General features: G+C 42.4%; 1 protein-coding gene across 1 annotated transcript in view; it reads left to right on the top strand.

Annotated features, from left to right (window-relative positions):
• Positions 1 to 22,191, top strand: part of LOC146813096 (putative DBH-like monooxygenase protein 2) — a 334,342-nt gene that overhangs the window by 22,227 nt on the left and 289,924 nt on the right. Inside the window, exons 2-4 of the mRNA XM_085620074.1 lie at positions 1,717 to 1,863; positions 2,303 to 2,464; positions 11,042 to 11,125. Of these exons, the coding sequence (XP_085476200.1) occupies positions 1,717 to 1,863; positions 2,303 to 2,464; positions 11,042 to 11,125 (393 nt within the window). The remainder of the gene's footprint in view (positions 1 to 1,716; positions 1,864 to 2,302; positions 2,465 to 11,041; positions 11,126 to 22,191) is intronic.

The raw sequence follows: 22,191 nt of genomic DNA, 5'->3' as shown, positions 1-22,191 counted from the left end.
GCATTTTCAGAGTCATGCAGGGAGGGGCAGGGGCCTCTGGTGAGTTGCCGGTTACTCTTTTCTTTTTTTTATGGGAGGGGGCCCCAGGGACCCCATGCAGCCTTGTTTTTTTAAAATAATATTTTGGGGGCCACGTGGCCCCCCTCCAGAGGCCAATTTAGACCTTGGTGACCCCATTCCCCTGGGGCCGGGCCAACTTTTTTTTTTTTTTATGGGTGTCGCGTGACCCCCCATTCTTAGACCAATTATAGCCCCGGGGACCCCATTCCTCGGGGTTTGCCTTTCTTTTTTTAAAATATAATTGCAGGGGTGGGGGCTGCGTGGCCCCCCTCCCAAGCCACTTCTGGCCCCGGGGACCCCATCCCCTGGGCCTGGCCTCTCCATTGGGGACCATGGGGGGAGCCCAAAGGCCCCCACGATCCCCCCGGCTCCCCGCCTCCTGCGGGAGCCAGCATTGCTTTTGCACAAGGGGAGCTGCTGACATGCAGCTCCCCTTGTGCAAAAGCAATTCTGCTTTGGTTTTTGGAAGCGAGAGCAGGTTTCCTGCTCTCGCTTCCAAAAACCAAAGCAGAATTTGCTATGGCAGGGCAGGAGCAGTGCTCCTGCCCTGCCATAGCAAACAGCAATGTCCCGGGGTGAGCACCCCGGGACATTGCAGGAGCCGGCCCTGGGGGCTGGCGGTCCCCAGGGCCATAAAGGGCTCCAGGAGAGGGGCCGTGCGGCCCCCCTCCCATGTGTTTAAAGCCCCGGGAGGTGGTGGTCCCTGGGGCTGTGGAGACCCCCACGGTCCCCCACACCTTAATTTAGAATTGCCCCCGGGTCCTGGCCTACACTGGGGCTTTTTAACAAACGAAGCGCGGGAGGCCACGCTTTTTTTTTTATAATGCCGGCAGGATTTGCGAACCCAGCGTGAATTCAGCGATAATTCTTTTTTTAAAAATGCATTTTTTAGTCCTGTGGGACCCTCCAGAGCAGGCTTGGGGGTCAGGGTGTTCCTACCCTGCCCCCTTTTCTTGTTTTTCAACCTTTTTTCCACTGTTTTCTTGTGACTCGGTTACCGAGTCACAAGATGGCTGCCAACACTTCCTGGTTTGGAGTGTTGGCAGCCAATCACAACTCAGCTTGTGCTCGGGAGGAGTAGTGACTCCTCCTTGGTGCTCAGATATGGATATTTTTCTTTTTTTATTTTCTCAGGAACTACTGAACGGATTTACACCATTTAAAAAAAAGACATACCTTTTTGCCAAATTTGGTGTAATTCCGTTCAGCAGTTCGGGCTGTAGCCGTGTCTAAAGTTCTTAAAGAAATTATTAATTAACATGGGGAAAACGTGGTTTGGGACCGCCCATCTTTCTCGGCCCCCGCTTGACGAATCACCCCGAGACTTTCAAGACAGGAGCTGACCGGAGCACCCCATTCATTTTGAAAATTTGGCAAAGATTCGTCAAACGGTGCCAAAGATATTGGCAAATCCAAAAATCACTTTTCCTATGGACACTAACTATACCTACCTACTGGCAACCGACAGTAGGTAATATATATATATATAAATATATCCACATACTTTATAATACTCACCATGCGTGCTGAAGGCATGCATGATAACGGCTGCGTGCAAACTGCATGCCTGGTAGAGGCATGAATTGTATTGTCAAAGAACCACAACATAATATCTCTGTACTGCAGGATAATTTGCAAATTGTGCATTTCTTTCAGGACTACCATGGTATTGGGGAAGTTACTCCGGTGCAGGATACGGTTCAAAACTACCAACTTCAGTTTTTGTCTGAAAATGAAGGACTTACAACCATGAGGTTCAGCCGCAAGTTCATAACATGTGACCCCTTCGATGTAGATGTCACAGTAAGTGGGTATCTTATGAGAGTGGGATGGTTTCCCATGACATATAAGCACATGGGATGTAATGAAGAATCCAAATTATGTATTGCATGATCAGCCTTATCTCTTTTGATCACTGTTTCCTAGCATAGTGGTTAGCTGTGATGATCTCTATCACGTGAGATGGCTGCATCCTGGCAATCTAATTTTTCATTATGGTGATTTAGTGCTGCTGTTGTCTAGTGATTAGATGTTAACTGGCTGCAATACAGATAACCATTATAAAAGACATCATTGAGAACTTGGAGCAATAATGGGTGAAAATATACCTCTGCAAAGTACAAACATGGGCAATGCTTAATTCATTCTCTCATCCCACCCAAACCCCCACCAGACAATCAAGAATAATTTAGTAAAAGGTTGAAGTAATGAACAGTAACCTTTTCTACCTTCCCCTTTGTAGGAGAACACCCAGCGCATCATCGCCGCATATGGGAATTCTGACACGATTCGCTACCATGGACCCAGTCAATGTTTCGTGGCATCTGTCCAGTTGCTGTCAGAAACACCAGTCTCAGGACCAGCTCCAGACCCGTCCTTCACCTATGACATAAAAATGTCCAATGTGAGCATAATATTTAAAGTTCAATAACTAGTATCCATTTATTTGTATGCAACTGTACATCCTATGTTTGACAGTGGGTTCATTTGGACATTGAACACTAGCTTTTAAAGGTATTTGAACAGACTCTCCTGGCTTGGCACTGCTTCTATAATACAGCAATAGGACATGATTTAATGTTTTCTGTACCAAGTGGTAAGAAAAATGGCAGTAAAAGTTACTCACTGGGCTATGTAACAGTAAAAGATGCTTTGCAAATATTTTGGTGCTCACTGCAAAATATAAATAAAGTATGTTTGTTGCCTTAGGCAAAGTATAAAGTTGCTGCTGAAGCATTACCCATCCATCCTCTCATTTAAAAGCATGTTTCAGCTCTAGTGCTATCCTTAAGTATCTGTCTTTTCCTGATAAGGACAGTGATAAGTTTCAAACCTCTCATTTCTTTCAACTTCTAACTCCTTTATTTGTTCGGCTGTATCTTTTTACAATAGCAGTTCTTGTATTTATCCAGCTTTATTTCTCATAATGTGCTTTGCTGTTAATATTGTATCTCCTTCAGCAATTACAAGCAGAGATAAATATATTTAGTTGTTGGTAATATCTGATGCAAAACAAACAACAAGACACCCACCCTGGAGCAGGAAACAGTGGATGAGAGGGGTGATACAGTTGTGCAACCTACAACAGGTGGTGGGGATTGAAGCAGCTGGGTAATGATGTGAGAGAGGAGGTATGCAGGGTGTTGGGAGTGTAACTATGCAAAATGTGCTTGTGGGCGTTTTCATGTTACTATATTAATAACAAAAACATAGTCTGACATAAATTTCTCAACCTATTGTTTACAAAGAAATTGCTTAATTGACTGTATACATGTTATAATTAACTCAAAGGGGGGGGCGATATTTTTGTAAACAATATTTAGGGCACAATATTGTTTCTAATAATATTCAGGCTGAGATATTCTGCTACCATACTGGCTCCTGGGCAAGCAGCAGTGGAGACTTCAGGGTTGGTGCAGTACTAGTAATAACTTTGTTGTGGGTGAGTGTGTGGCTCCCACCGGAGAACTGGGACTGACTGCTTCTTGCCACTAGTTACACTGTTGTCCTGAGCAGCCCCTTGTGGCTATAGCGTCAGTTTCCCACTGCTGCAAAAAGTCTCAGACTCAGCTTCCCATTTTCTTTTTCTTGAGGAGCTTCATTCTGTTGCAGTTTGAAAAACAACAAAGAGCTGCACATCTTTCATTAAGAATATATGCGAGGCTAGGAATGAGACAAGAAGGGACCTCACTCTTCCTAAAAAGCACCTTTTAAAATGAAATTCCTGGACCCAACCAAGTAAAGATTCCTTGATTAATCTGAATTTAACATTACTAGATGTTCATTTCTAATGTCTGAACATTACTACAGGTTCCACTCTTATGTCTGAACATTATTATAGGGTAAACAGGACAATTCTCATATCTGAACATTACTACAGGCTCATCTCTCATGTCTGAACGTAACTACAGATTCAACTCATGTCTAAACATTGCTACATGTTCAACTCTCATGTATTGGGGAGTAGATGTAGCCTTATGGCTAGAGCTGTCAATCTCAAAACTGGGGAACCAAGTTTGAGTCTCGGCAATGACGCTAAACACCCTGTGATTCTGGGCAAATCACTTCATCTTCCTGTGCCTATATAAAATGAATGTGTCCTTGTGTAACGAAACGCGCTCTGATACCTGATATCTTCGGGTCTAATTCGCACTATATAAAACTCTAAAAAAAAAAAAAAAAAACATAACTACATGTTCAACTCTCATGTCTGAACGTTTCAACATGTTCAACTCTCTTGGCTGAACATTTCTACTTGTTCAACTCTCATGTCTTAGCATTACTAAGGGGTCAACTCTTATGTTGAACATAACTACAGATTCAACTCTCATATCCAAACATAACTACATGTTCAACTCTTATGACTGAACATTACTACGGGTTCAACTCTCATGTCTGAACATTTCTATATGTTCAACTCTCATTACTGAACATTTCTACTTGATCAACTCTCATGTCCGAGCATTACTACAGGGTCAACTCTCATGTATGACCATTACTACAGGGTCACCTCTCATGTTTGACACAGCAAAAATGGTCAATCTCGTCGGGGCTGGAAAACTAAATTAGAACTAGGAACTCACCTTTCACAGAGAGAGAAAATTGTGCCAATTTCGCCTAAAGTGTCTCTAAGGCCCTCCAATGCGAGGGGAAGCTCTTGGGATTTGAAGAATGCCAAGGCAGCAGGGAATGTTGCTGTTGAGGTTAATTTAGTTAATAGTACGCGTCTGCAAAGGATTGTGGCCCAGCTCTGAATTCCCAATAGCAACAGCAAACATCAGCCCACAAATCACCAACTACAGATGTCTAGAGTGCCTATTCACAAACTGCATGTTGTAGTATGTTTAGTAGTACTACAATAATATTACTAAAGTACTACAAAATGCTATTCACAAACCAACAGATGTAAAACTCCTCCTCCACCTCTCCTATCTTTTCTAGAGGAAGATACTCACACATGTAATTTTACCACTTGATAGTAAATATTGCAGGGACCAGGAGGAGTGGTTGACAAATGGAGTGTACTTTTTTTAAATAAGTGGAGTTTAGAGAAGTGTAAGAAGGGGTTAACGGAGGACTAAGGAGGTTTTAGGTAGAGACGTGCACCCACCTATCTATAGTAAGCTCATTCCTATCAACAAACTCCACTTCTAAAATTATTATAGCCAAAAAAGACCCCGAACAGTAGTACATCTACTCCAACTCAGACTTGGAGTATGTCCAGCACCTCACATGGCCAACCACTAGTATTCCAACACCTTCCTATGGAAAATAATGACAGCAGGAACTTAAAATAAAATCTCACTATAAACATTTTAAATTAAAATTAAACAATTGCTTTCTAAATATATTGACTAGACAGGTGAAATGCTTATATGCAAATAGTGCAGGAGAAGAGAAGGAGACTTTAGGTAGGGTCAGATATCTGTTAGAAAATGTTATCTACACCCTCAGACCTCGATGAATACTTTCAAGGATTCATAAGACCACTACATGAGTTCAAGAAAGTCTTTGGATTCTGGGTAAATTTTGAGAATTCTATGTGGCAAGAGTATAGCTCTGAAATCTAGTTAACAGGGAGGAAGTTTAGTCATAGCCAGTGGTAAGAAGGACCTGCTGCTTAGGTTTTTATATAAGGGTAAACACTGGGAGTGCAAAATTCACAAACCTTTAATTCAAGTAATATGTGTTGTTTTTCTTAAAACTTTGTGAAGATGCAAGTATTTTGCTCAAAACACCATTGGCGAACACGCAATGTGAAAGTGCACATGAGGGTTAACTTCGCCTTCAAAAGACACACAAGCAGCAATAAATGTCTTGTTCAAAAAGAAAATGTCTCTGATGAAGACCGTTCTACTAAAACCAGTTTCCACAGGGGAATATCATGCAGCATTCTGTATAACACAAAATGGCGAAAATTGTCTAGAAAATCAAGGAGGCTTCACAGGCAGAAAACGACTTTGTAAATTGGGCAGGATGTAGGATCTGCAATTGACAGTATTTCAGCTTAAATTCTGTAACCAAGTCAAAATCAGGATCGATGTGTATTGTTTAAGTTGTTGTTGGCACAATACTGTTATACTGGTTTACTACATTGTGCTAAATTGAATTAGAAGCTAAGGCCCTCATTGCAAGCGGGCATAATGCCTGTTACTGGCCCATTGAATTGTCTGGCCACTTGTAAAGAGGTCCTAAATGGAGACCTGTTGGGATCATCAAGCAGTGCCAGGGGGTTTTCTAGTATAAGTCTGAGATGCTGAACTTTTGAGCAGATATGTAATTTGCCTCAGGTTAGAGAAAGACTTCGGGTGATTGGATTGATGTCAGCCTGAGAGACCGGATCAGAAACTGATGAATTTTTCCTATACATTGTAGTCAGTGCTTGTTTTGTAAAAGATAAAGTGCCAGGGACTGATGTTATGATCAGAAGGCCACTACCAGAACTACCGCTGGTTGGGGGTGCGAGAAGTTTTGGTTCCACCTCATGCATCTATAATCCACCACCAGACATTTCCAGTCTCTTTATCTCACACTTGCAGGTTCAATTTCATCCCCGATTTCTCCCTTTATTATTGTTTTCCCATCTTGCGCCACATCCTTCTTTCCTTCATTCTAGTTTTTGCGTTTTTCTTTATCTTGCACTGGATCAAAGTCTGTTGAAGTAAAATAAGTGCTGATTCCCTAAAATGGGTGCAACCAATGGCTTAACTTTAGCACAATTTGCAAGAGATATGGGGTGTTAGTGGAGATATTAGATTAGTTTATATGGGTGGGAGCCACAATTTAGCCCTATTTGTAGGAGATATGGGCAGCTAGTGGAGATATTAGATTTGTTTATATGGGTGAGAGTCTAGTTAACTTGGACAATTTTTTTATTGAATCTTGTTGTGCAGACAAGCAAAGGCGAGGAAACAGCATTTCCTTTCTGTTTCTCTCATTCATTCTTTATTTAGCTCAGAGGCCACCTTTTAGTTAATTCTTCCTTTGTTTTGAAAGAGCCAGATCATCATCTATATCAGAAATTGTATCAGGGGCTAATAGAGTGGACAGGAGTGAAGGTGTCCGAAACAGCAGTGCTTAATCTCTTCATAAATAAGTATTTAGGCCCGATGTTTTGCTCGGAATCCCACATCCAGCACTGTCAAAGGTTGGGGTACTGAATTCCAAGCCTGCATAGTCCTCATTCCAAATTATGCCTCTTTAATCTACCACCCAAAAATAGCAGCCTCTTTACCTGACTCTTGCAGGTTCTTTTTCATCCCCACTTTCTCCCTTTGTCACTGTTTTTATTCATTCTTGTTTCTTTTTTTGTGGTTTTCAATCTCTTGCTTTGGATCAATAAATTCATTAGGGTAAACAATAAGTGCTGACCCCAATAATGAGTGCTGGTGGGCCCCACCTGCAACCACCAGCTCAAATTAGGCACTGTCAGTATAATGCTTAGGTTAATTTCAAAATTACAGTCATGCTAAAGAAAAGGTATGACGTGCCCCCTCATCCTCTTGGGCTGCAGTGGAATGTAACAACTCTTTGAAGCTCCAATTTGGTCCCAAATCATTGATAGAATACCACCTGTCAAAATAGGGGATAGTCATTGTGAGGAAATCCCTCTTTTTGTCTGATCATCCCCAAAGTTTTAGACTGATGCTACTGGCTTTTTGACTCTGAGGGGGCTCTGAGCCCTGCCAAACAGGCCTCAGTGCCAGTGCTCTGACCCTTAAAACATATATGGCTTATTGGTTTACCGACATTGGCATAGGTTACCTTACCTATAAGTCCCTAGTGTATGGTACCAGGGGTACCCAGGGCCTGTAAATTCAAAGTGTCCCCCCTTGACTGCAGCATCTATTGTGCCATCGCGAGAGTGACAAAGCAAAGCAAGACTCCCAGCCTGCCATTGATGGCTGACAGAGCTGTTTTCAAACTTCTAACTTAACTTTGCCATATAAACCTATGACAATGTCCAGACCGTCCTTTTTAATATATTTTAGTCACCTCAAAGACAGGCTATCAAGCCCTAAGCCAGGGTGCAGTGTACTAAAACTTGGAACATGTGTTTTTACATGACCTGATAGTAAAACCCCTAAATTGCAATGTTTATAGAAAAAAGACTAGTAGCCCCATTGACAAATACTTTGCTTCACACTGACAATTCAGCTGTACGAACTTTTGAATGGAACTAACAAAATAGATACTATGCGATATCAAAAGAATTGTTGCATTAAACCTGACTTGATGCCTCAGTCGAATTTAATGTAACTTTTTCAGATGTGTCAACTTTAGAAAGTTTTGTCAGGTAGTGGTAAATGCACACCAAAATCACTAGTGTACTGGAGTAATTTAAGATGAAGTTCTGGGTGCGACCAAGGTATTGCTCACTGATCACCAGCATAATGAAAAATGAGCTAAAGAAGCGTTAATCCACTGGGTAACATTCCTGAGTTGCACAGCCAAATTCCCAAAAAGGGATTGATCCAGCGTAGTTCAACAGGTAAACGAAGAGTTAAGATTGCATAGTATTTATTCTTCATCATCCCTGAGATGAAATTCGAATTTTTTCAGGAAAAAGTGTCATCAAAGACATGAATGGGTCGAATTATTTGAACCCAATGGGTCAGGTAGGACAGACCCAATCCATTTCGCCTTTGGGGTTGCAGGCCATAAGGAAGTCTTCTGCCCTCCTGGGGCCACCCCCCAGGAAGTAATATTAAGGGCCTGCCATTGGATGTTTTGTTACCTCTTCCTGGCAGTAAAGGCCAAACGGGTTGTGAGCCCAAAAGGCACACTTCGAAAGGGAAGCCTCCTTTGAAAGGTAAATAGTGGATACAGAAAAGAGGATCTTCTCTTTTGTTTTGGTAAACAGTTTGAAAATGGGGGTAGAGAGAGGGGAAACAGTTGCCAAACTGTTTTTCCCATGGAAGTGCTTCTCTCAGGTAGCCACACATCTAGGGTGGGCTGCCAAGCTTTACATATCGAGAGATGGTTTCTGCAATCTTGGGAGAGGGAGATATAAAGCATTCTGTGATTGCTAGATGCCTCACTTTGCACGAAGATGTTATCAGGAGGGTAGGGACCGGGTAGCCAATTGGCCAGTAGCCACAGCATCCCCCGCGGGCAGAATCTGGGCACAAATATGGCACCTAGACCCCAGGATCATGTCTGAACTGGACAGAGGACTGAGTAAGGACTGCCCTGCTGTTCCTTTGACCCAGCTAAGGAAGAACTATGCCTGTGGTGATCTGCTTGAGGAATAGTTGTCCTTGAGCACCAGACAGAAGAAGTGACTCCAATAGTCAGTTGGCTGACTTCATGTTCCAGGTACAGTGTCACAAAAACTGAAAAAGCCTCCCATCGCGAGTGGTATCAATAAGCGCATGACTGCTTCTGACCTCCGAAGTGCAGCCTGGGAGACCAATTCTGCCACTCAAAAGTTGCACCAGATTCTGCTGTACTTAGGAGAGTTGCTGGAGTGCAATTTAGTTGCCCAAGAAGGACATTAGCCTCATCCAAAGGGAACCGCTGGTTTAACTGTGCCCAGAGACCAGTAGACCAGTAACTGTTGTTTAGCTGGACTTCAACCCCTCTGGCTAAAGTCATCCCACATTTACCGTGGACCGATAAAAAGCCCCATGACTATTCCCTTCGTCAGTGCAGCTTGCAGCGCCCTTAATATCCGTCAACATTTTCAGCATCCTGCATCCCTCGCATCAGGACCACTCCACTGAAGTCTATAGTGCTTAGTGATAAGAAATGGAACTGGACTGGAGACTGCTTTGGCCATGAGGTAACTGTCCACACAAGCCTCATAGCCCCCCTTGACTTTCTCTCTGCCAAAGATGGTCATCTAAAGTAAGCTGGAGCACCAGAACATACCTTCTTTTAAAGTTTCCAATAGTTTTTTAAATTATGGCTTGCCAGGGTAGTGGCCAATACTTGTCCAGTTTTGAGTGAAAATCTGTGATTTACTAATTTATTGAATATTTCCATCTCCAGAACCCTCCTGTGGATATTGCTAGTTTTGGTATCTAACAATTCATAAAAAGTGTGCTATATTTATGGAATGGTATTGGAGTTCCTTGTTGTGTTTCTTTCTTGTTCAGATGAGTTGATACTTCGAAATGCTTTGCACTTGTTCCTTTGACACAGCCTGACTACTTGAAGCCACAGCTACCCAAGGTTGAGCTAAGGTTTTCTCAAAAGAGCCTGACTGGAAACAAGACGGGTTGATGAGTGTACTACATGGTGAAGTCTCACATTCTCACCATATAATACATCACATTCCTCAAATTCATTCACAAAGTGAAAACCGTCCAAGGTGGTCAGATTTCACTATGTAATTATCAGCTACAGCCACAGGTGGGAGAAGACAGGGAGAAAGGGGTGCCCATGATGTAACCTTGCAGCACGCTCATTGTATTCTGAATGCAAAATCTGTTCCTTAAGAAAAATAGCAATTTGAGATCGTGAATGCAGGGTTGAAGGTCTGCTGTCACTTGTGAGGCTCCATCTCTGTATTCATAGGCTTTCGGTAGGATTAGAAAAATGGAAGCCGGCCTCAATAATATTCACAAGGTTGGATTCATCAAATCCTATTGAATGGTCATATTGCACAGTGATAGATCTGTACATGTGTTGCAGCATGTGTTGTAGTGCTAAATGTAGGTTGGGTGGCAAAGCAATAGGTGTACGACTCACCAACTGCTTTAAGACTCCACGTATAGTATATTGGGCCCTTGGATGATGGATGATTCCTGGACAATTGTTTTAAAGCTAAATCAGCAACTATGTTTCACTCATTTTTCCAAACAATGTTGCACTATGTAATTTTCTCATGTGGATACTAAATTTTAAGCTATATAGATTTCTATCTTGATACTATTTCCTCTTGGCTCTTTAATAACAGACACTGTGAATGACCTTCATTGTGGCCTGCCAAGGTTGGTGAATTCTAACATCATTCCTTTTTCTCTCCAATGTCTAGTTTTCGTTACCATCTGATGAAACCACCTATGGCTGTGCATACATTCCACTGCCACAACTGCCTGAGAAAAATCATATATATAAGGTAATTTTTTTTTACCTCCCTCAATATAGTACATTGTCCATGAGACCACTTTACCATGTAGTTCGCTTTTATTATGTCACCACAAGGAAAGGGCATTCCTGCATTATTGCTCCAATATGTTGTGAATTTATCTGACTGCAAACCACTACCTTATGAAGGTTTGTTTACATACTCACATCACATATGCCTGTCCTGCACATGAAACTGACTACATTTGTTCATCCAGCAGAGAGCAGACCTCTAAAATTTATTTGGTCATGGCTAAATATAGGGTTCTGAACAAACCCATTATATTAGTAGATCTCCTAAAAATAGCATTGTCAGGGGATCTAGTGAAGTTCAGGACAACCTGTCAGGGACACTAGCAGAGTTAAGAACAAGGAAAGGTAACAAGGTGAGGTTGCACTTGTTGCTCTATGCAGGGACAAATGCTTTCCAGAAAAAAGGGTTACATATAAACAAGAGAGTACCTGAAGGCTGGGGGGAAATCAGGGTGGAAGCTGAGGATTGAAGCATGTTGAAATAGGTAGTGAACTGGGAAGTCTACAGTGGAAACTATTACAATAACACAGGTACACATAAAAGAAAGGGTGAAAGCTGGGAAACAATAGACAAACTGTCATAAATGATAGTTTGATCCTCAGAAGTGATCTTTCTGAAAAGTGAAAATATCTTAAATGAAGGCAAGGAACCAATTACTTTCACATAGCTTATAGAGACACTCAGGAGCTTCTATGGAGAAGAAGAACTAGGTGGTTCTCTGTGCAAGGCAAAAGCCTTGGAATTTAACGAGCACCCTTTGGAAGAAATGAAAATCAGGGTAATAATATAGCAAACAAGAAGACAAGGTGATTAATGAAAGGTAGACATAAACTGAGCTCAGGGAAAAACTGGACTGGTAAAGGGAGTCTGTGCCTGAAATGGAATACACAGAAGTGTGAATCTGCAGGCTATCTAAGACAGGACAGGAATATGCAGTCAGAACAGGAATGTGAAATACAAGACTAGTAATCTGCATATGCAAAATAGGTCTATATTTGCGAAATCACAGCTAGGAACAAGGCAAGCAATGGAATCAAGAGGAAAGATAAATAAGAGACAAACAACAGACACAAATAACTAATAATACCAGGAACAGGAAATCAACAACTATGAAACCAGAAATAAAAAGGCAAGTTTGCAATATTGTAGCAGGATCAAACAGAACACTAGGAGACTCAGAAGCAAGGTCAGTTACTAGCAGCTGCACTCTGAGCTCACCAGGCAGAAATACCTGGTGACTCAGGGGAAGAGCGCAGGTGCAGGGAAAGGGCCAGATACAAGGAACCTGCTTAACATCAATGAAGGGAAGGTAGGACTGGGACTTGGAAACATTAAGACCAGAGAAAAAAATAGGCACAGGGCACAGGAAAACTGAGAACAGAGAATGGGTCAGAGCCAGGAAATAGAAAAATCGGGAATGCAGATGTAAAGACATCAGAAAGGCCTTAGGATCCAGGAATCAAGATAGAGAATAGAGAACAGCCACTAGGAAGTCATCAGAGCAAGGTTTGGTGACAGAAAGGCCTAAAGAGACCATGATACGTCAGGAAAGTGGTTCAGAAGCCTGAACTGGAATATGAAGTGATCGGGGAATTCAAGGTGTAAAAGTGTATGTCATTCTATGCAGGGATAAAGGTAGGATAGGACCCCAGAGAACCGTCGTCAGTGTCACCTAGTGGCGGATTGTAAAATCCTAACAAGCATTTGCTTTAGCAAGACTACCACTGGTCTATCTATTGTGAGCACAATTCGATTTTTTATGCCTGAAGTTGTAAGCCACCAACACAATGTGAGGTAGTAGTCCAATCTATTAGACACCAAGGAGTTGTGCAATGGTTTGTATTCTGCTCTACCATGTTCAACCAATAAATCTATGAAAAAGGGCAGACAACTTAACAGGGCTGGCATAGGCCCCAAGCACAAGCATAAAATCAAAATCACACTCAGTGGCGGCTGGTGACATTTGAAAGTAGTGAGGCGTAAAAGTTGGGTATAAGTGTAATTTCACCATGACACACTACTAAACTATTCCCTGGGACACTATTAACTAATTGCATGATACTCGGATAACCAGTTCTGCAGGACATGTTTTGCATATTCCGCGAGACACTATTAGCAAGTTTTCTCAGACACTATCACCCAGTTACTTGATGTACTTTTAACCACAAGATCGATTAGTATCTATTAACAAACTCCTTTAGGCCCTATTAACCAATTTCCTGAGGCACTATTTACCAACTACATGGAGCGCTATTAGCTAGTTCCCAAGCACACTATTAAACAGTTCTTTCAGAATCACTAAGCAGCAGTTTCTATTAACCATTTCCCTGAGACACCATTAACCCGTGTCCAGAGGTCCTATTAATCAAATATGTAACACAAAATTAGCCAGTTCTTTTTTAGACTCTTTTTATCTAGTTCTATCATACATACTTCACCAGTCTCTATGAGTCGCTTGGCCGTTACTTTTCCAGACTCCACCACTACCACGGTGAGCAGTAAACTAGCCCCTTGGGCCAGCCTCCCACAGGGTCAATGACTGACAGAGGTTGGCTTGTTTAGGGGCTGTTTGGCAAGCAAGGGAGGTCTGTGGCTCTGGCCTGTGTGTGCGTTCACGGGCCAGTTGTGATTTTTGCTTCAATTGAGCCAAGAGTTGCTTAATTTGTAATGATACAGGTGACCCAATGTTAATTAATAATCCTGTCAAAATGTACGGCATAGAAAGAAAGCAAAGGAGAAATGTAGGAACCTGGTACGTTAAGTGTTTGTGTATTCACTTAGCTCTATTTTGGCTTTTTTTTTGTTTAAGAATTTTTATTGAGTTTTCAGGAGAAACTAAACACAAAAATACAAGAGGAATACAATCAATTAGGAAATATTTACTTTACTTTACTTTACTTTTAACTTTATTTCGATTGAATTTACAATCATAAAAAGTACATTTAAAACATTACAACATTATAAAAATTCAGTTTGCTCATTGACTGCTAAGAAAGGCAGGCATTTTACATGTAAACACTAACACTCTAAATACAAGAATAATAACACAGTAGTCAGCAAAAATTCGGTTTGCTCATTGACTGTTAAGGAAGGCAGACATTTTAAAAGTAAACACTAACACTCTATATACAAGAATAATAGCACAATAGTCAGTAAAATCTTAGGAAACAGTTGCCAATAGTTGAGAATGAGTTTTCAAGCAGGCTTTGAGAAAGCAGGCTACGGTTTTGGCAACGTACGGGGTGTCTAAGTATTGAAGTGCCAAAAGGGCCGGTCTGCATCTTCTCAGTCCTAAGTGTCGGAGCAATGGAACCAGCCATCGTTTCCGCGGAGATTTATAGAAACCGCAGAAAAAGGTTACGTGCAGGGTTGACTGGCGAGTAAGACCGTCACAGGGACAATTTGTTAGTTCCCGTGACCAGTCTAAGGGCACAGGCAGTGAGACAAGGCGAAAAAATACATCAAACCGAAATCTGGTTAAAACATACCTCTCATAATTTGACAGAAAAAATGACAAATAAGGTTGAATGCCATAAAAAGATTGGACCATCGTTAAATGAACATTTGACTTTTTGACAAGTTCAGAACACAAACGAAGATCGCTTAAGTGGTCAGCACATAGCTTTTTCAAAGATTTTCTGGATATACCCAATAGAGATTCAGGGTCAGTGAAATAAGCAGGGTGATTCAAATCTGTCAAAAATTTTGAAACATATAAGAGCCAAGGAATCTTTTTCCAGTGGGACAAAGTGAGACAATCAGATATTAGTGACCTAGTTAGATGGCATTGCTCCTGAGTCCATATACGGTGCCATAGTAGAATCGGCTGGTAACTAATGATGTCAGTCAGATACTCCCAACCGAGTTCCACATGGGTGCCGAAAGTGGGAGCACTACGGGGGAGGGCTAATATGTATTTCAGAAAGTAATTTTCTATAATTTGTAGCTCGTCTGCGGACACATAGCCCCAGACTCCGGCGCCGTATGTAGCCACACTCATGCATTTAGCTTGGTAGATCTTCAAAAGCACAGTAGGAGCGGGCTTACCCAGTTTCCTAGAGAACGAAGTCAGTGCGGATGTTGTGCGTTGAAACTGCAGTTTTTTGCTGGATATGGCAGGTTTCCAGGACAGGTGGTTATCAATAAGGATACCTAGATAGGGGTAGGTAATGGCAGTTTCTAATCTGGTCTTCTCAATAAAGAGAGATTTACATTTTTGGGCTCTCTTCCCGATATTCATAACGAAAGTCTTGGACTTATTGACTTTAAGACCAAGAGAAGACATAAATTCGCAGTATTTTTCTAGTTGGATCTGAAGTTGATTAGGTGTCCTTGCTAGGATAACTGAATCGTCTGCATACAGTAATGCAGGGATAGGGCGGGAGCTTATGCAGGGGAGATCTTTGCTATCAGCTAACATCGCTTGCTCCAGTCCATTAGTATAGATGTTAAATAGGAATGGAGCAAGGACGCATCCCTGCCTTACGCCTTTTTCGATGTTAAAGGATTCAGTAAGCTCCCCTTTGATACCGTATCTCACACAAGCTTTTGCATCCGAGTATAGCTCTCGGAGAAAATTCAGCAGTGCAAGATCTATGCCCAGATTTTTCAGGATCGCCCATAGCTTGGAATGAATTACGCAATCAAATGCGGAACTCAAGTCCACATAGACTAGATGAAGTTTACCGCCTTTGGCCCCAGCGTATTTGCCTATGAGTAAAGTCAGATTTAAGGCCTGTTCCACAGTGCCCAGGCCCTCCTGGAACCCAAACTGTAAGTCAGTTAAGATCTTATTCTCTGTGGCCCAGTCCCTTAATCGCTCCAGAATTAGTCTGCCAGCAACCTTGCCTAGGGAATCCAAAAGGGAGATGGGCCTATAACAGGCTGGGTTGTCCCGATCTCCCTTTTTAAAAATGGGCAGGAGCACAGAAGTAGACCAAGAGTCAATAAGGCCGATCTGGGTAACCGCAGACATGACCTGTGTGACAATTGGAGACCAAAGATCTATGTTGCTCACAAATATGTCTAGGGGGACCCCGTCTGGACCGGGCGCCTTACCGGTCTTTGAGGCAGTCAGTGCTGTGATTATCTCCTCTAGATCGAAGTGGAGGTCAATAGGGAAGATGTTATTGCTAGTGGAAGCTTCCGCATCTGGTCTGGGAGCCTCGGTTGTCAAGGGGTTGTCCCCGAAGATCTGCGAATAGTGTGCTACCCATTTATCGGCGGGTACTGCCACATCTAGATGTTGTATCGCAGATTCATCAGCTAGGAAAGGGGCCTTAACTGTTCTCCAAAACATGGTGGAGTCCTTGGTTAGAGTGCTCTGGTGTAGTTGGGCCCAGAGATTATTTTTTATTTCCCGTTTACGGGATTGCTGTGCCATCTTGTAGTTTTTCCTTAAGGAGGCGATTTGTGGCTGGTCCCTAGTCTGATTGTGTAGAGCATTTTTCAGTGCACGCTGCGCTTTACGGCAACGGGAATCAAACCACCCTCTTGAGTCCTTATCATTATCGTGAGTCCTATGGGGACGGGTAAGCTCTTGTCTGATGACTTCTAATATCTTGATAAAGCTGGAGAGAATCAGCTGGGGGGAAGATGACATCTCCAGACACTGGTGGATTAAAGGAAGGGTTTTTTGGATAATCTTACTAGTGATCTCTGTTGGGTTGGTCATCGTCCACTTAACAGTGTAACCGTTAATTTTATTCATCTCCAGAGAGTGCTGCGCTAAGAGGCTTGTTTTTGGGCAGGCTGAGGATGGAGTATTTAATGCTATGGTTATGCTATTTGAGTAGTGGTCGCTTGAGGGGTCTGTGCCAGTTGTAAATTGCTTCAATCGGTTGTTTAGAGATTGAGAGCATAAAATAAAATCGATGGTTGTAGTAGCACCTCTACCATGAAAAGTCGTCTTGAACTCTACAGCAGGACATACTAAAATGTTCACGAATTCAAGTTCTAGTGCGAAAATACAGGTATTTAGTGCGTGACCCACTGTACTGTGGATGAAGTGGGCCAGGGGGACATCATGCTCGTCTAAAAGCCCACAAATACCTTTGCTATGATTGTTACACAAATACACATTGAAATCCCCACCCCACACAATATGACAATTTAACTCATGACTCATAGCTTTTTGGTCTTGTAAATACAGGGTAATTTCCGACAGAGATTTTACACAGTCGCTGGGTGAAGAGTTATTATACATATTGATGAGATAATAACAGGAGTTATTGTCTGGAACTATTTTAAGGATTTGAAAAATTGACGAGACTAACGGAACTTCCGTGATCGTAAAGGGAATTAAGTTGGAAACATAGATGGCTAAGCCGCCCTTGGATCTACCATGAGTGGACGGTAAGGAAGGGAGGTGAAATGTTTTAAAACCCTGAATATGAATAGGGTCAATTGCCCAAGTTTCTTCTAGGCAGATTAACTTAAATTTGTTAGTTACTTCCACCCAAGACTGAAGATGGATTTTCGATCTTAAGCCAGCTACGTTCCAGAATAAAATTGGAAGGTCCTGGGTTGATGAAAAGGTAGAATTTGGAGGCTGAGGTTCAGCAGAGGAATCTGGGAGTTGGAACGGAGACTGAGTGGTTATAGCAGAAAGAGGAGGGTTGGGTTTAGGCTCACTGGGTTGGGGAGTAGTAGATTGTAGATTGGGGAACGGGTCTGCGGGGGTAGCTGACATGGTGTAACACGCGACCTGGTGAGGAGAAGATGACTGCTGTTGGGTCAGGGTGTACTGGGGAGGGGAAGACTCAAACTGGGTACCATACAAAGATGACGAGAAGGAGCCAACCGCCCGAATGCTCTTACAGGGGTCTTTTGGGTTAGGAAAGACGCTGTTGTAACTGCTGTCTGTCATGGGTGGAGATGGTAGTCAGTCCACCATATCCAGGCAATCATATCGATTGGATAGTAGTGGACCTCTCCAATTGCTAAAGTGGCCTGGTGGTGGGTTGCTAAAGCCATACCCCGACCACTGGTTTCGGTCTCTGATTCTGCCCCAGTTTCCTACCCTCGTCCAGGACCACGGAGGACCTGCGTTACGTCGTGTATTAGGGGGATAGAAATACGACAAATTATGGGTAGCTATCCCTTCAGTAGAGATTTGATCACCCCAAGACCAAATATGCTCGACTGTATTTGGATCTTCAAAATTTACTATAATACAGTCGCCCTGTGTTTTTTGGTAGGTTGCCTAACCAAGGCACTCTACGCACTGTAGTAACTCTGTTGTCCATAAAGATTGGAAGCGGTCTATTGTTGGACAACCAGAAGATTACTTTATTTTTTAGGGACCAAACCGGTTCATCTTGGTTTGGGGGGAGTTCCGGAACCCCAGTCATTATTACTACATATGGAGAGGCCTCAGGTGGGAGATGGATAGGGGGAATCCTTCTCTTACGATTATTGGGAATGGTGTTGAATCCAGTAGCATTATTGGATTGGACAGGAGCGGGAGTGGGGGCAGTAGAGGTGAGAAGGGAAGAAGGAGGGTTTGGTAGGGAAAGTGCTGTTGGTTTAGGATTGGTTACGGGGCGGGGTGGTAGAGGATTAGAGGATTTAGGAGGTGGTTGCGGCTTGTTTGTAGATACTAGGGAATAATTTTGAGTAGGCTTCTCAGGGACTTTTTGTTTATTAGACTTGGGGTTCTGCGCGAAGGTTCCAGGTTTTAGCGCTTTGGCGTTTGGAGTTTTTGAAGTAATGGGCCTGCCTTTCGCCAAATTAGGATCCTTCTTGTTTCCTGTACTTTGGGATAGTGCAAGGGACAGTTGGGTAAGTTGAGACTGAACCATGTGTAAGGCCTTTTCTATGGGTTCCAAGTGAAATTTAAATAAATCGCCAATTCTGGTGAGCAATAGGCTGTCGTTGGTACGTGCATTGATTGTAAGATTACCATTCACCATATCTCCTCCGCTGTAATTGCTACTTGAGCTGGTGCAGCTGATGTTCAGATCAGCAGGAATAGAATCCACTATTTGAACATTTGACAGTGAAGGAGAATGATGGAGGGATGAAAGGTTAGGGTTTTGCGGGGGAAAATTAGAGGCAAGAAGAGTTGCAGGGATGGTTGTGACAGGAGGAATGGGGGAGTTTAGTGGTTGTCTTCCTCTTTGGTTTTTTAGGGATAGCTCCTTCTCGTATACCCCTAGCCGTTGAGGAAGAGGGGGTGTTATCTAGTTGAGTAACAAAAATAGCAGGAGATTTTTCCAGGAATAGATGGGAATCAGACAAGTCCAAAGATGCAGAAAGGTCCACTGTGCAAGGAACAGTGTGCGTTTCTGCATGCACTGTCACTGGAGGAGGTAGATCAACAGGACGTAAGGGGGTTTTTACAGTAGCCAGTAGGCCCATCGAAGAGCGTCTGGCAATCATCAGGTCCTGTGAGATCCTCCGATCCAGTAAGATAATGCCCTGCTCAATAGCATCGTTGGCTTTAGTTATAAATTGGTCAATTGGGCCAATGACCTCGCCAGCGGATTGAGCCTGCTTTTTAACTGTGTTCCTAGTGGTTCTCGGGGACATTGTACCGAGAAAATTATTACGATAGTGAGGAACAATGAATATTCTCAAGCCAATAGTAAAAAGTTAATGTGAAATGACAATGGCAGGATATTAAAACACGAACTGCAAATGGGGTGGCCCAGTCCAGTCCTGCCCGGTCTTGAACGGGCTTAAACGGGCCCGCCCTTGGCCCGGGCTTCGCCCGCGCTTCTCCCCGCGCGCGTCCCGCGTTGCGTTTGGGGCTGGTCAGTTTATAATAAGACAATTAGGGGGCGTAGCCTCCGGGGGAAGAGGCACCAGCTGTTGGATGTAGGTGCTGCTGGTCCTCGCAGTCCCCCGGTGAAGCCAACAGGTAGCCCTGGAGTCTAGTGCACGCTGGGACCGTGCAGGCTGTCCGCCGAATGCGGGGAAGCTCCCACCAGCGGCACGACCCTTCGTAATCAGAACAAATGGCAATGCGCCCTCCGAGGGCAGCGTTCCGTGATCCTTCCTTGGCAGGTAGAGTGATTACAAAATGAGCGGCACCCGCGAAGCGGGTGTCGCGAAAAGTAAGTAGGCGTCTGAGGGGGGCGTGGCCTCCGGGGGAAGAGGCACCAGCTGTTGGATGTAGGTGCTGCTGGTCCTCGCAGTCCCCCGGTGAAGCCAACTTACAAATTATAGAAACCAATTAATAAGGAACAATATAAAAATCCCATAAAATGATCAAACAGTAACGGAAAAGAAGAAAAGAAAGAGAACTAACGAGAAAGGGGAAAGAAAAGTAAAAGGAGGGTAGAGATCAAAGAAATAAAGAACATAAATCATAGAATATAAAACATAGAATAGCAAATGTCCTAAGACCACATAAGATACCAGAGAAAAGAACCAAATTAGGGTAGAGGAGCATGTGAAGAAAGATAAGATGTAAAAGGTAACCAGCGAAGATCAGATTTAATTTTTTGAGAAAGGACAGAAGAAGAGACACTGGCAATCCAATGTTCATCGCAAATAAAATTCCACCACATTAATAAAGATATTTTCGAATTATCTTTCCAAGAAGATAAAATGACTTTGAATGCCAATGCAATAAAAAGATCAAACAATAAAGAAATAGAAGTGGAGTCATCCAAATCAGGTGATGAGGAACCTAAAAAAACATTATGAAATGACAAACTCAGATTACAATTAAAAATGTTCATGCAAGTTGACCAAACCCATTCCTAAAAAATCAAAACATTGGAACAATCATAAAGTAGATGTCTCAAAGTACCGGTATGCTTAGAACAAGACCAACATAGTGGATACGAGGAAGGGGAGAACTTGGATATGCAAACAGGAGTAATAACAAGGATTGAGTTATACGGGCAGCAGCAGAAATTTGAAATAACTTAGACCATAATTTATCCCAGACATCGATAGTAAATGAAAGGGATAAGTCTATTTACCAAGCAAGTTCAGTAGGGGATTTAGGTCTCTCGGTTATATGCAACAACAATAGTTTATAAACAAGAGCGGCTTTAGGTTTATGCACAGGAAATAGACTGTATAAAGGGGTTGGGGGAGTGAGGGATGGTGGGGTTGCAGGAGAGTCAAAAGAAGCTAGCTGTAATTGTATAGCAGCTGAAACTAAAAGATACTCGGTAAGAGAGGTATCAGGTAGTTGAAATCGTGTTTGCAAATCAAGGAAGGGAATAACAGAGTGTTGAAGAATTAATTGATGCACAAAAATAATACCCTTCTCCTTCCAGTGTTTGTAGTAGAATGATTTACCCTTGTATTTAAGAAATTTATTATACCAGATAGTAGAAGATAGAAAGCATTGAAATGGAGTTAAACCCTTAGTGAATGTATTATACAATAAATTTTGGGAATATTTTATAATAGGGTTATTAGAGATGAAAGTACAATTAGACATATAAAGCACATTCTGAAAAGAAAAATCCTTTAAAGAGGAACGCTCAAAAACAATCCATCTTGGTATAGGGGTATCTGCAAAATCAAAGGATAAAGCAAAGGACTGTTTGATTATAAAGGCTGAGTGATAAGCCTTAAAATCGGGAAAACGTACTCCACCTTCAGATTTAGGGCGTTTAAGTTTTATAAGGGAAATACGTGGGTGTTTCTTATTCCATAAAAATTTTACACAAATGGAATTAATTTGTGACAAATATGAAATGGGAATGTGAATAGGCAACATAGACAATATATAAAGGACATGAGGTACAATCATCATTTTTATAGTATCTAACCTACCCCACCAAGAAAGATAAAGTGGGGTCCAGGTAAGAAGCAAAGATTGAATTTTAGTAATTAATGCTGCAAATGTATATTTAATTGTGGCAGGTAGGGAAGCGGAGAACCAAATACCTAGGTATTTAATTTTCGTGGGGCACCATGTAAAATTAGTATCATTAAACATATATTGATAACATAACAAATTCAGGGGTAGAACTTCCGTCTTAGAGAGATTTAACTTATAACCAGAAATGCTGGAGTATAACCGAACCTCATCCAAGAAGGGGAGAAGGGATGTA

Source organism: Triturus cristatus, chromosome 7, assembly GCF_964204655.1.
Source record: "Triturus cristatus chromosome 7, aTriCri1.1, whole genome shotgun sequence".
In the NCBI taxonomy this organism is placed as follows: domain Eukaryota; kingdom Metazoa; phylum Chordata; class Amphibia; order Caudata; family Salamandridae; genus Triturus; species Triturus cristatus.
The sequence above is the reverse complement of the archived record's forward strand: the minus strand, read 5'-3'. Positions and strand labels throughout refer to the sequence as shown.